This window comes from Natrix helvetica (assembly GCF_964273705.1).
Source record: "Natrix helvetica genome assembly, chromosome: 1".
Lineage (NCBI taxonomy): Eukaryota > Metazoa > Chordata > Lepidosauria > Squamata > Natricidae > Natrix > Natrix helvetica.
Window position 1 is genome coordinate 355860190 of NC_138548.1, and position 15009 is coordinate 355875198.

The following is a 15009-nucleotide window of genomic DNA, read 5'->3' on the forward strand; positions in this document are numbered from 1 at the left end:
TATGTGGCCATTTTATGAACCATAATTAAACTAACCCTTTTATGTGAATCTTACAGGGAAAAGAATGCCAAAGAGAGCACTGTGGAAAACTGAATCACAAGCAGCATTAAAATGCAAAGCAAACCAAGGCAACAAGCAAAATATTTTTATTTCCTCCGGAAAACCCCAAAACTCCTCTTCTTCCCCAGTAGATTAGAGACAAGGAAGACAAAACCAGGAAAAGAGTTTTGAGCTGGACAAAAATAGTGTATGTGGAAGAAACATATCAAAATATCAAGGGGGATAATTTCCTAGTTCAGAAATAGAGGGAAATATCTGGAAGTCAGTGGAAACGAAAAGGTCACTTGGACAGCCATATAAGACAGACAATAATGCAGGCCTCACTTTCGGGGGAAGGAAACAGTACCTTGAATCAACGCTCCATCCAAGAAGGCATTCAGAGTATTTTTGACGTCCTTGAGAATCCAAGAATGTCAGTGGTGGAAAAGAGCCACAGATCTGGCAAAAGCAAAGATTGTAGAATTATGCTCGAGAGGATCCACACTGGAGAAAAGCCATATCAGTGTTCCCAATGCAGCAAAAGCTTTAGTCAGAACAGTTGTTCTGGAAAGGCTCACACCAGAGAAAAGCCTTACCAGTTGTGTCAATGTGCCAAAAGCTATAATGCACAGGCCAAGCTGATAATACACCAGAGGTCTCACACAGAGAAACCGTATGAGTGTCCAGATTGTGGAATACGTTTTAGTCAGAATTCTGATTTGGTGAGACACCAGAGGACTCACACTGGAGAGAAACCATATGAATGTCCAGATTGTAAGAAAAATTTCAGTCAAAATTCCAGTTTGGCAATACACCGGAGGATTCACACAGGAGAGAAACCCTTCGAATGTCCTGACTGTGAGAAAAGATTCAGTCGTAATTTTGAACTGGTGATACACCAGAGGACTCACACAGGAGAGAAACCTTTTAAATGTTCTGTCTGTGGGAAAAGTTTCAGTCGTAATTCCAGCCTGGTGAAACACCAGAGGACTCACACAGGAGAGAAATCATATGAATGTCCAGATTGTAAGAAAATTTTCACTCAAAATTCCAGCTTGGCAATACATCGGAGGATTCACACAGGAGAAAGACCCTTTGAATGTCCTGACTGTGAGAAAAGATTCAGTCGTAATTTTGAACTGGTGACACACCAGAGGACTCACACAGGAGAGAAACCTTTTAAATGTCCTGATTGTGGGAAATGTTTCAGTTGTAATTCCAGCCTGGTGAGACACCAGAGGACACACACAGGAGAGAAACTGTACGAGTGTCTGGATTGTGGAATAAGTTTCATTCAGAATTCTGATTTGGTGGGACAGCAGGGGACTCGCACAGGGGAGAAATCTTTCAAATGTCCAGTCTGTAGTCCTTAGACATAAATCACCCCTTATTGCACACAAAGAAACACATATGAGGCAAGGGGAGATGGGTTTAGAGAAGGCTTTTCATTTGTAATATCCCATTGAAAGTGTAGGTGAGAAATTGACTATTTGAATTCTGGCCTAATTCTTTTTACTCAAACAGGTCTCAGGATTAGACATAGATGGAGAGAAAAGGGAAATGGAAAAAGGCTAACTTTTCTGGTGATGAGCAGAATGTCTTGTTTCTGGTTATCGGCAACAGTTTCTGGATATTTCCTTTTGTAGAAGTAGTGAAGTTCCTCATTATGGTTCCTGGACGATAGTTTTCTATATTGATTATGTAACTCCCATATGTGGAGTTTCAATTTTCTACCTCCAGATTTTTAGCCACAGAATTCCCCAGCCAGCCTATAACTAGTTCTCAAGATACAACCGTCACGGCCTTGAGATTATGGTGGCATGTTACAAGGGCTGTTAAGTGAGAGTGATTTCCTTAATTACCTGGATCCCCTTGCTCCCTCTAATGCAGCCATTAATTGAAGGTGTGAGTCACTAAGAGGACTACTGGCTACCTCGGGGCTGGGGAAAACTCTTGGAGGCCTAGAGCAGGGCCAGGCTTGCCTGCCACAGGCATCTCTAGACCTCTCCCACCCTCCAAGACACCCTGTGCTCTATTTCCCATCCCTGGCCTTCAACCCCCCAGGGTCCACACAGGTTTTTTCTCACACTCCCGTTGGGTCCCTGCAGTCCTTAGGTCTCACTCCCACCCCACCAGGCCTCACACCCTCCTCCTCCTTATCTTTTGAAGATCTCTGATCCTCGTGTTGGGGAAGGACAGGAGGCAGGGGTGAAATTCAGTGGGTTCTGACAGGTTCTGGAGAACCGGTAGCAGAAATTTTGAGTAGTTCAGAGAACTGGCTAATACCACCTCTGGCTGGCCCCAGAATGGGGTGGGAATGGAGATTTTGCAGTGTCCTTCCCCTGCCACGCCCACAAGCCACACCCATAGAAACGGTGGTTAAAAAAAATTGAATTGCACCACTGAGGAGAGGACAACATCCCTGGGCCTCATGACTGTCTCCTGGAAGCAGCCACCATTTTCAGTAGGTCCTGCATTCATCTCTGGGCCATGCAGTGCACTGATGGAAGAGGCTGCCATTTTGCCACACTGTCCGCCCCTGTCACACAGAGGAGGGACAAACCTCTCTGTTTTGCTACCTTAACATGAGGGGGAGGGATGTACAGTTGAAAACGTTTCATTTTAAAAAATGCATCATGTTAGAAGTATCCATAGCTTTTGACAAGGGAAAAAATGGGTATTGTCCCGTGTTGCTATGACCATTAGGGCAAGGCGCTCAGAGTTGCCTCAAACTGCAAGACGGACTGATTAAGTTTAATCATAAATGAAATTAATAATAAGGTAATGTAAAGCTCATTTCCCAATTCTTGCTCAGTGATGAGGACTCTACACATACAGTGGGGTTTTTTTAATGTAAAGAAGAAGAATAACTGTGAATGTATACCTACAACTGTATGTAAGAGAATAAAAAATAAAAACACTTTTCAAAAAAAGAAAAGAAAATAGTTAACAAAGCAGCTGCATAAACTTGCTTCTGGTAAGGGGCCTATTTAAAAAAAAACCTGGAAATTAAGATACAATACAAACTCCAAAAGTCATCTGGTCCTTAGCAATTCTTAAAAATAGGCCAATAACTGGAAGGAATAACAACACATGACATACGTATTATACCATGCCATCATTTTCCTTTTTTAAAAAGGTCAAAACGTTTTCCAAGTATTCCCTACAAGTAAAGAGAGGAACATTATTTGGAGCAATGAACAGATATTTAAGCTATGCAGATGAATGGTCCTGATTTTGCTGAGTTTAGAAGTAACCAAAGAATAGCAAGTTTGTTCATTTCACTCACACAATTCAGAGGACTGGTTCCAATTTTTTTTTCTAGTGGATCACATTGTTGGTAGGTAGTGCAGGCTGTCTTGTGTGTATATTGACCTTGTAAATTACAGCATGGTACACAGGACATGCTTAGTATGTCATTTTGAGTTCCTGAAGGAAAAGGAAATCAATAAACTATATCTTGCAGTTATTTTATTCCAGATTCTTCCATGCAACAGAGCTCAGATCCAATAGCTAAAAGACCACTGTCATCATCCAAACCTTACTGGGTCTGCATTGAAAGTGACAGTGCAGGCTGTCCCTCTAAAAGGGTTAGCCTGGTTATTAGTCAACCATATGCTTTGGTGGGATATTCTACTCTTCCCTTTTGTTTTCTTTTAAAACTGTATTTTAAAAATATTTCTTCTGCTATATATTGACAATCACCCCAGCTGTCTTAGCCCCCATTAGCCCTGCTGCATATTTTTCTCTCTGATCCAATGGAGATTTCCATGCAGGCAGATTTACAGAATTTGCATTTGGCATTTAGCAAATATAAAATTTCCTTCTCCAGGAATCAAGCATCAGATTGGGTGCTCTTGATGCAGCCCGGGCCACCAGGAGTGAAGTTGGCTCCCTTAGAGTGTCTGGCCTGAAGGTGCTTGGGAGCCACAGGAAATCCGTCATAAGTGTTGGGGTATTAGAGAGGTTTTGATCTCCACTGAGAGTCACACCTAAGAAAGCTGACTGTGTAATTCTGTAAAACCTTCATGAACTTTTAGGGCTAATAGCTACCGGTAATCTTTGTAATCCTAACCCTAACATCACATTTCACTATTTCACTTGGCTCAGTTTCAAAGGTCGGTTGCTAAATGTCAAAACCGACTTGATAGCAGTTAATCAACAAAACATTTTGCAAATGTAGTAGGGACAGGACAAGTGTGTTTTTCTGCCTCCTATCTGGAGATGGAGATCAAAAGGGCAACACCTGTGATTAGAAAGCTAAGAATACCGCAAGGGGCGTCTGTGGTTGAGCTTGAAGGAGTTAAAACCATCGAGTACTGCATAGGTAGGAAGGATGGGAGAGGAGAAGCGCAGAGGAACTTCCTCTTCCGGATCACTCATGGGAGGGGAGTGGTGTGCAGACCGGCTTTTGTGCTCTTCCCATGGTCGAAGCAGCAGCTGGAAGGTGAGTTGAGGGCAGGTGGGAGGAGAGTCCTGGAAGCAGAGAAGCAACTGGGCTGAAGCATCTCAGCTGCTGCTGCTGCAGGTTCCTTCCCTCCCCGAATTTAAGCCCACTGGTGCTGCAGGCTGTGAAACTGGTGGCTGCAATTTTCCTTCTGGTGGGAAGATTGGAAAAGTCTCTTCCAAGTGAAGGTGGATTCTTTGGGAATGGCTTCCCTCCAGAGGTTGTGGGTGCTCCCATCACTGGAGGGTTTGTGACAGAGCTGGGAGGGACCTTGCAGGTCTTCTATTCAGACGCCCTGATCAAGCAGGAGACCCAATATCATTTCAGACAAATGCCTGTCCTGTCTCTGAGTAAAAGCCACCAGTGATGGACCTCACACAACCTCTGAAGGGAAACCCTTCTGGCATTCTTGGCAATAAGATTAGACAGAATCTGCCACTGGTCTTTTTCTGGGATTTTTGTTTTTTTTCTTCCATATCTTGCCATGGTGTTTCCTATTGGTGTCACATCTGTGTATTAACCAGGTTGGACTGTACTTAAAGCAGCACTTTTTTTTAAATACCGTATTTTTCTGTGTATAAGATGCTACTTTAAAAAATATATATATTTACTTGAAAATTAGGGGCATCTTCTATACGGTGGGCCAAGAGGAGAAGGTGTGGCTCATCCCCATCTTCCAGCTCCTGGGCGCTGCACTGCAGTGGAGAAATGGGAAATGGAGCGGTCGGCAAGAGGGAAGAAGGAGCAGGGAGAAGTTAAAAGGAAAGCAGCCTCCTTCCCTCACATCGGCCGCTCCATTTCCTGTTTCTCCATTGCAGTGCAATGCAACACCATGGAGCTTGCCCCATCTATCATCACCCAGATGTTTTGTACTGGTTACATTTACTGGTATTTTCTTCTGTTGGTAATAGAAAAGCATTGCTAAAGGTTTTATATAGCCATTCGGAACACCTCACACAACAGCCAAAACGGGGCAGAGAAATTGCCAAGTGCAAGTTTCATAGATTCCGGTTGCATAGGAACTACTGCCCACCTCTCTGTCTTCTTTAGAAGTCGGGAGGAGGGAAGGGGCATTAATGTAAAAACATTGGCGGTCTGGAAAGCAACTTGATCACCTGGCTCTAAAGAGGTTGTTGAACTTGGCCTTTACTGTTTTCAGAGACAGCCAGATCAGTTGTTGCTAGCGACAACAGTACTGAAAACGCAGACCTAACCTATGGGAAGAGTTGACCTGCAGCAATCTCTCATACAAGTGGACCCTTCATACAGTTTTCTCATTCCTAGCCCTCACTGTAGCTCCTGGGTCCCCTAGCAAGCGCTGCCCATGGAGAGCTGCTTCTGCCTACGCCCATGGACGACCTGTGGCCCCTGCGCTTCAAATACCACAGGCTGGGCTGATCTCAGAAAGGATCATTTTGCAGGCAGCCAGATCTTGGCTCCCCATTAGCCATGCTGGCGAAGGAGCTGGGCAGCGAAGGGCGGCACTCACAAGGGGGCAACAAGGCACATCCTTCCAGCAGATACCCGCACACAAAGGAGCCGAATGGAGTGATGGCCAGCAGTGAAGGAGGGAAAAAAGGAAGGGGCAAGCACGCCTAGGCATGGAAGCCCCGATTGCGAGACGGAGCCGAGGGTGGGTGGTAACCCCAACTTCTCTCATGCTGTCCGCACCATTTCCCCATTGTGGTGCACTGCTGCACCCCAGAGCTTGCCCTACCCATCACCTGCCCAGATGCCACTCACTTCCCCCAAGCATTTCTTTGCTAACCTGATTTCCCGGTCCATCACGTTTCTCAGTCATGTTTCTCACCATCATGTGCAGGGAAACATGTTTGTGGGATTTTTTAAAAAAATGAATCAATCAATTCCAACTTTTTATATATATATATATAAAATACATACATACATACATACATACATACATACATACATACATATATATAATTTGCAAGAAGTTGGAATTGATTGATTGAACTTTTTTTTTAGACTACATGAATTGGGATGTCACTAGAGAGGTTGTGGGCAGTATTTTTTGCCCCATGGGCAAAATTGGTGCTTCAAATCTTGCAGAGGCTTTAAGCCTCATTTCATTACATAAAGCCCCCACATCTTTAAAATTATCTCAAAAGGTTTGACTGCAACCATTTGGGGACATTTTTTCAGGGTTGAAAGAAATCAATTTCCCACATACATAAAGCTATAGATATGTATATTTCTCTCTCTTTGCATATATCTGCAATTGTGTAATCTATCCCCAGCACTTCCAGGTATATTTATTTATTTATTTATTTATTATTTTATTTGATTTCTAGACCGCCCCCTCTCCCCGAAGGGACTCAGGGCGGTGTACAGGTACCAAATTAAAAACCTTACAAATAATCATAAATATAGTTAAAATCGAATTAAACTTTAAACCCCTGTACAAATTTATAAAAATTAAAAACTTAGCCTAAGACCAAAATTTAAAAATACAGACTGAGGTGGGAGAGCTGGAATTAGGCCAAGCCGGCTAGATTAAACAGGTGGGTTTTGAGCTTCTTACGGAAGGAGCGGAGGTCCGTGGTTGTTCTAATATCAGGGGGAAGGTCATTCCAGAGGGTCGGGCCCATCACAGAGAAGGCCCTTCCCCTGGGCGTCTCCCACTGGCACAGCCTACTGGACGGCACCCGGAGGAGTCCCTCTCTGTGTGAGCGAATCGGCCGAAGGGATGTGTGGGGCAGGATACAATCCCGCAAATAACTAGGCCCTGTGCCATGGAGCGCTTTGAAGATGATAATCAGCACCTTGAAACGCACCCGAAAAGCTACAGGTAGCCAGTGCAGCCCGCGCAGGAAAGGTGTTACGTGGGAGTATCTAGCGACTCCGAAGACTGCCCGCGCGGCCGCATTCTGAACCAACTGCAGTCTTCGGGTGCATCTCAAGGGGAGCCCCATGTAGAGAGCGTTACAGTAGTCTAGCCGGGACGTCACAAGCGCATGGGTGACTGTGCGAAGGGCGTTCCAGTCCAATAGGGGACGCAATTGGCGCACCAGGCGAACCTGGTGAAACGCCTCCCTTGCCACGGCTGTCACATGGTCATCCATTGACAGCCGGGCATCAAGGAGGACGCCCAAATTGCATACCCGATCCACGGAGGCCAGATGTTCGCCCCCAATGGCCAGTGATGGAATCAGCTGGTTGAACCGGGGTGCCGGTAGCCACAGCCACTCCATCTTGGACGGGTTGAGCTTGAGTCTGTTACTTCCCATCCAGATCCGTATGGCTTCCAGACACCGGAACATCACTTTGACGGCATCGTTGGGGTGGTTCGGGGTAGAGATTTACAGCTGGGTATCATCCGCGTACAAATGGTAATCTACCCCGAACCCACGAATGATCTCGCCCAGCAGCTTCATATATGCATTGAACAGGAGAGGCGAGAGGACCGACCCCTGTGGCACCCCACAAGTGAGCGGCCTCGAGGTCGACCTCTGCCCCCCTGCCAATACAAATTGCACTCAGCCAGAGAGGTAGGAGGAGAACCACCGCAGAACGGTGCCCCTCACCCCCAGCCCCTCCAGTCGATGCAATAGGATACCATGGTCGATGGTATCAAAAGCCGCCAAGAGGTCTAGTAGGACCAGGATGGAGGAGCAACCCCCATCTCTGGCCCTCCAGAGATCATCCACCAACGCGACCAATGTCGTCTCCGTGCTGTGGCCGGGCCGGAAACCGGACTGGCGTGGGTCCAGATAATCAGTTTCCTCCAGGTGGCGTGGAAACTGTTGTGCCACCACACTCTCTACAACCTTCGCCAGAAAGCAAAGGTTGGAGACGGGACTGTAGTTGGCTAACACAGCTGGGTCCAGGGAAGGCTTCTTGAGTAGGGGCCTCACCACCGCCTCTTTCAGGACGGCCGGCAAGAACCCCTCACTCAAAGAAGCGTTAACTAACTCCTGGAGCCAGCCTCGTGTGACCTCCCAGGATGCCAGTACAAGCCAGGAGGGACACGGGTCCAGTAAACATGTGGTGGCTCGCAGTCGCCTACGCAGCCTGTCCATATCGTCGAAAGTAACAGAGTCAAACTCCTCCCAGAGTGGAGCCTCAAGACCCACCTCCGACGTCCCCTCTAGACCACTAGTAGAGACCAACTCGCTTCGAATCTGAGCGATTTTGTTCTGCAGATACTCCCCAAATTCCTCTGCTCTACCCTGCAAAGGGGCTTCCCACGGCCTCTGTTGAAGGAGGGAGCGGGTTACCCCAAACAGGGCGGCAGGGCGGTTATCTGCGGACGCAATAAGGGTGGCACAGTACTGACGCTTGGCCACTCTTAACGCCAAAAGGTAAGTCCGTAAATGGGCTCTCACCTGTGATCGGTCAGATTCAGAGCGTGACAATCTCCATCTGCTCTCTAGGCGTCTCTTGCGGCACTTCATCACCCTCAGCTCCTCGGTAAACCAAGGGGCCTGGGTGGTTTGCTGCCGCAAGAGAGGCCGCAAAGGCGCAACCCAGTCCAAGGCCCCGGTGGCCGCACTGTTCCATGCAGCCACTAGGTCCTCCATCCGGGTGCGGGTCAGGGCTACAGGAAATGGCCCAAGCTCCATCTGGAACCTATCAGGTTCCATCAGGCATCTGGGGCGGAACCATCTTGGACATTCCGGATCCGCCTCCCCGCGATGGGGAGTAGCGGCTGGGAAGTCGAGCCGGAGAAGTGAGTGGTCTGACCATGACAGGGGTGTAATAACTAAATCCCCTACTCCCAGATCACTCCTCCACCGGCCAGAGATAAAGATAAGATCCAGTGTGTGACCTCCCTCGTGTGTGGGGCCCTGAATTACCTGGGTCAGGTCCATGGCTGTCATGGAAGCCATGAACCTCGGATGTCTCCCCTACTGATGGCAAGTTAAAGTCCCCCATGACCAACAGCCTGGGGGTCTCAACTGCCATCTCGGCGATCACCTCGAGGATCTCGGGCAGGGCTGCTGATGCATAGCAAGGAGCCAGGTATACAATCAGCAGGCCCAGCTGTCTCCCTGGGCCCCATTTCACGCATAGGGACTCACAACCGGTTAACTGTGGCACAGTGGTCTCTCTCGGCTCAAGACCTTCCCTCACAATGACCGCTACCCCACCACCCCTGCCTAGTGCCCATGACTGATGAAATGCGCGGTAACCTGGCGGGCACATTTCCACGAGAGGGAGACCTCCCTCGTGACCCAGCCAGGTCTCCGTGATTCCTGCCAGGTCCGGCTCCCCCTCCGACACCAAGTCGTTAATGAGGGGGGCTTTGTTGACAACGGACCTGGCATTGCATAGCATCAGTCTCGGGCCCTGGCTCTGTAGGGCCTGACCACCTAGATTGCGGGGGTTGGGACATATGACCGGCCGTACCCAACAACCACGGCCCCGGTCTCCCAACCGGCGATAAGATCTCTGGCTACCCTCGCACCTGCCCCTCCCCACGACCGTTGGAATAAAAAGACCCTCTTCTGGGATATCACTACTCCCCCCCCTTAATGGCTCCGTCACTTCCTTATTAACTCCACCCGCCGGCTTGGCATTGGTCCCTCCCTCAGTCTGACTAGCCCCTCCCCCCACCCTGGAACTCCCTAAAAAACGAATCAAACATTTAACTAAAAAACCCCTAAGATTGCGCCTCGCCCACCTCTCTGGATTAATGTATCCCTCATCAAGGTGGGCCCTCTTAAGGGCGGAGGGCCAAACCTGCGAGAGGGGGGACTCCCGCAGTAAAATCAGGTCTGCCCTAGAATATAGACAGTTCTCAGTCCCTGCAGCAGCCGGTCGTTCTCCAGCTCCATCGCGCGCACCTGCTCGATGTAGAGGGCCAGGGGGTCGCTGAGGTGCCGCAGCTCTCTCCTGTAGGCGCGAGATGATACTTATTTGATGATACCGTTTCCCCCCCAAAATAAGATTGGCTATAAGGCTTATTTTCAGAGGATGTCTCTATTTTTTCATCACAAGTCTTCCTGAAAGTGATGGGATAAAACAGTGGTGCACCCCAAGTGAGGAAGCATTGTGAGCATTGAGAGTGTGAGTGTCTGTATTTCCATGGGTCATGCGTGAAATTCATACCACGCCTTCCCATTGGCCTTCAAAGAGGCTAATTGTGGTAAATACAAATCATTTTTTGTAGAAATAAAAGGACGGGTTACAATATTGATGATGAATGTAAATGAAAAGGCAGTTTCCAAAGCTTTCCTCTCCCACCAAGTGAAACCTGAGTTGAGTCAGAGTGGGATGTCTCGGGATGCCCAGCTTTCTTTCCCACTCTTTCACAGAGAAAGAGAAAGCCAGTAAAGGCTGTGGGGCAGTGCAGGCTGCCTCCGGACACTGCTTCAGGCTGAGGGTGTGAGAGAGAGAAGCTGTTTGTTGAGGCCCTGGCCAGCGCTGCCTGCCCGCCAGATTCCTTGATTCAGGGCAGGGATAGAAAAGAGGCAGCCTCTGCTTTCCTCCGCCACCGGCTTTCTTGACATTTAGGCCACCTCACCACCATAGCAGCAGCAGCAGGCAAAGGTATGTGGGGGAGGCACGAGATCTGGCCTGCCAGACAGTCCACATAGCTGTCAACCCCATCACAGCTGTGGCCATGGCCCCAGGCAAACAAAAACAGATGCTGGGATGGAGTAGGTGGGCTCTTAACTAGAGCTTATTTTTGAAGCAGGGCTTATATTAGGCACATATCAAAGGTCATTCTAGCACTTATTTTCTGGGTGGGTCTTATTTTCTGGGAAACACGGTAGCCCTTTGCAGTGCTAAGAAATTGTGACTGACTGAAGTCAACAAGTGAATTTCATGTTTGAATGGACATTTTAACTTGAATCTTGGTAGTCTTCCATGTGTCAAATGAATAATAATGTAAGAGGATATTCTAATATTGTGGCATGTTTGCTTATCCATTGTAATGTATACTTTTTTCTCTTTTTCACATCTTCTGCAACCATTTTATACACAGTTAAAGTTACACTTTCCTTTGAATCTTATGGACAAAGAAGATGGCAATGAGAGGACTCTGGACAAATAAACAAGCACCATTGAAAAGGAAAGAAAATTGAGGCAGAAATCAAAATATTTTCCATTTCCTTCAGAAAACCACACTTTTTTTTTTCCTTCGCCAGCAGGAGAGAAACAAAGGAGAGAGAATAAAGAAGAGATTTCTAGCTGGAAGTATGTGGATCTAAAAGATATATGAAAAGTCAAGGGAGGTTATTTTTCCATTCAGCAAAAGAGGGAAATAACTGGAAGTCAGTGAAGAGGAAAAAGTCACTTGGATAGTCACGTCAGGCAGATAGTGATGCAGCCCTGGGAGGAAGAAAATGGCTTGAATCAAAGCACCACTAAACAAGGGATCACACATGTTTTTGACATCCTCAAGAATATCAGTGGAGTAAAAGCTCCATAGACGTGCCTGTTGGTGGAAGATACAACTTGCAAATGACAGCTGATTATGCATGAGAGGATACAAACTGGAGAAAAGCTTTGGTCACAACATCTTCCTTGTGGTTCATGGAAGGACCCAGACAGGAGAAAAGAAATACAAACGCTCCCAAATATGGTAAATATTTCACTGAGCATGGTGACGTGGTGATACATTAGAGGACTCATACAAGATAGAAAACATGAATGTTCAATTTGTGTGAAACCTTAATTGGAAATTCCCACTCATGAGACAACGGAGGACTCATATAGCAGATAAACCCTTTGTGCTTATCTGTGAAAATGTTTCAGTCAGACTTCCAAAGTGATGATACACCAGAAGACTCACACACAGGAGAGAAACCATATGAGTGTCCAGATTGTGGAATAAGTTTCATTCAGAATTCTGACTTGATGAGACATCAGATGATTCACACAGGAGAGAAACCCTTTAAATGCCCTATCTGTGGGAAAGATTTCCGTCAGAATTCCCACCTTGTGAGACACCAGAGGACTCACACAGGAGAAAAACCCTTTGAATGTCCTGATTGTGGGAAAGGTTTCAGTGATTATTCCAGCTTGCTTAGACACCAGAGGACTCACACAAGAGAGAAACCATTTGAATGTCCTGATTGTGGGAAAAGTTTTGGTCAAAATTCCCATCTCGTGACTCATCAGAGGACTCACACAGGAGAGAAACCATTTGAATGTCCTGATTGTGAGAAATGTTTCAGTGATAATTCCAACTTGGTTAGACACCAGAGGACTCACATAGGAGAGAAACCCTTTGAATGTCCTGATTGTGGGAAAGGTTTCAGTCGGAATTCAAGCCTGGTGACTCATCAGAGGACTCACATAAGAGAGAAACCATTTGAATGTGTCTATTGTGGGAAAAGTTTCAATCAAAAATTCAACTTGGTGAGACACCATAGGACTCACACAGGAGAGAAAGCATATGAGTGTCCAGACTGTGGAAAAGATTTCAGTACTAAAGTTAGCCTTCTAAATCATACACACAGAGGAGAAACCATTTAAGTGCCCCGAGAGTGCATGGTGCTTCAGGAAACCTTCCAACCTTATTGTACACAAGAAAATCCACATGGGGCCCAAAGTGATGAGTGTAGACAAAGCTTGAGTTTCATTTCTAATGTTCCATTATAAGTCCAGCTGAGATGTTGACTATTTAATTTGACTACAAAGAATTTGCCTGAGTTTTTAAGGCAAATGTGTCATTGTATTAGACAGAAAGGAGGAAAGAAAAAATTGGAACATATTAGTTTGATAAAGGCTAGCTGGCCATCAGCAGCAGAAGTTCCTTAATATTTATTTCTTGGGAAATTACGTAAAAATCTTTTTGGGAGTGTTCCTTGCATTTTTATCATGGTAGATAATAGAAATGCCACAGGCATAATCCCAGCCTTTTTCTCCCTGGGTGCCGCCAAGATTTTCAGCCCCAGAATTCCCCAGCCAGTATCTCTTTGGGATAGGAGCACTCAACTTCATCCTATGAATAGAATAATGAAACATTCAATCTCCTTGCTTCCAAACCACATCTAGATATGGGAGATCATTTCTAGCTGCATCCTTGCAGAAGCTAAATCTCACTAGAGGGAAGGATTGCTCTGAGCAGCCTTCCAATCTCCACAGGAGTTAGATTTATTATTCCCAAACAGTTTGAGCAAATGATTTGGAGGGCACTACTTTGCAGAAAGCTGATGTATAGGAAGTTCCTGCATTTCTTTGGGGTGAGCCAGTGAAGGTCAAAACCTCTCTACATCCCAAAACTTTATGACTGATTGCCTGTGGCTGCCAAGGATTTAGGACCTGGGAGAATCAGTGAGTCAGAGGCTCAAAGGGAGCCAACTTCATTTGTGCTGCCCGGAGATGCTTCCAAGCACACCCATGCTAAATGTCTTGTATGTCTGTAATTTTGCATACACAGAAGTCTCCATTAGGTCAAAGTGTGAAAGTCACATACCCAGCAGGGCTAGAAAAAGGGGGACTTGGGAAGAGGAGATAACTTTCTACATGGGGTAAGAGAAATGTTTCCAAAAGGCATTTCAAAGGTTTGGGGGGAAAGGTTGGTAATACAGTTGTGCATGCAACAATGTGCCACACGTTGTTTGATACACATTTCTTTCTTTAATTCAAATTTTTCATCTAATAAAATATACAAAATCCTTGCCAAGGAAATTGCAAGGCTAGTCATCAAGACTGTCTCTTTATTTGATACACATTCCTTTTTTTTTATTAGAAAATTTTAATCTAATAAAATATTTAAATCAAACAAAAACAAAGAATGGATACAGAAGCAGGAAAGGAATTGAAAAAAGAAAAGTATAATTGCACCTTCCACCCTTTTCTCTGTTGAGAAATTGTCATCCCCAGAAAACAGACTGATCAAAGTGCTGTATAGATTTTTGTTGGAATATAAACTAGAGGAAAAACATGTCAAAGAAACCATGGTCGCCTGGGTGAAAAATTTCGGTTACAATGTGGAATTGGCTAAGTGGGAAAAACTTTGGATACTTAAATCAGAAATTAACATTGGCTACGGCGTATAAAGAAAATCTTTACAAGATGTTCTACAGATGGCATCTCCCACCAGCACGGCTTTCTAAAATGTTCACAAATTTGGCCCCAAATTGTTGGAAGTGTAAAAAAACACCAGGCACTTTCTACCATATGTGGTGGACGTGCAATGAGGCAATAAAATATTGGAAAATGATCCAATCGTGGTTAGAACAAATGGTGGGAGAACAAATTATGTTTAAACCAGAAACTTTTCTCCTAGGCATAATACCGGAGGGGTTTAAGAAAGATACACTCTATCTAATTATACATATACTGACTGCAGCGCGCATAACCTATGCACAGCATTGGAAAAAAGAAAATACACCATCAGAGCTAGATATAATCAGAAAAGTGTTGGCCTGTGCAGAAGCAGATAGGCTCACTTTGGAACTTAAAAATAAAGGGGAATCAGAATATTTTGAGGTATGGAATAGATTTTATGACTAGTATAAGTTAAGATGACAAGACTGGAACAAATGTATATATGGCGATCGAACAGAAGGACAGACAATGTATTAAGTAGAATAACTGTTAAT

The 15009-nt window shown here is 45.7% G+C and overlaps 2 protein-coding genes across 5 annotated transcripts in view; both read left to right on the top strand.

Moving 5' to 3' along the window:
- LOC309384268 (uncharacterized protein) overlaps positions 1-15009 on the top strand; it is a 160375-nt gene that overhangs the window by 46050 nt on the left and 99316 nt on the right. The window contains exon 1 of one of the 4 annotated variants that reach the window (XM_081937558.1): positions 4418-4486. The exons of the other annotated variants lie outside the window; for them this stretch is intronic. The gene's annotated coding sequence lies outside the window, so the exon portion shown is untranslated. Of the gene's footprint in view, positions 1-4417; positions 4487-15009 lie in introns of those variants that run through there. 4 annotated transcript variants of the gene reach the window in all.
- LOC309384248 (uncharacterized protein) overlaps positions 1-15009 on the top strand; it is a 149508-nt gene that overhangs the window by 24675 nt on the left and 109824 nt on the right. Inside the window, exon 2 of the mRNA XM_081937500.1 lies at positions 57-3379. Within this exon, the coding sequence (XP_081793626.1) occupies positions 372-1412 (1041 nt within the window). The 5' untranslated portion in view covers positions 57-371 and the 3' untranslated portion in view covers positions 1413-3379. Of the gene's footprint in view, positions 1-56 lie in introns of the transcript that reaches the window.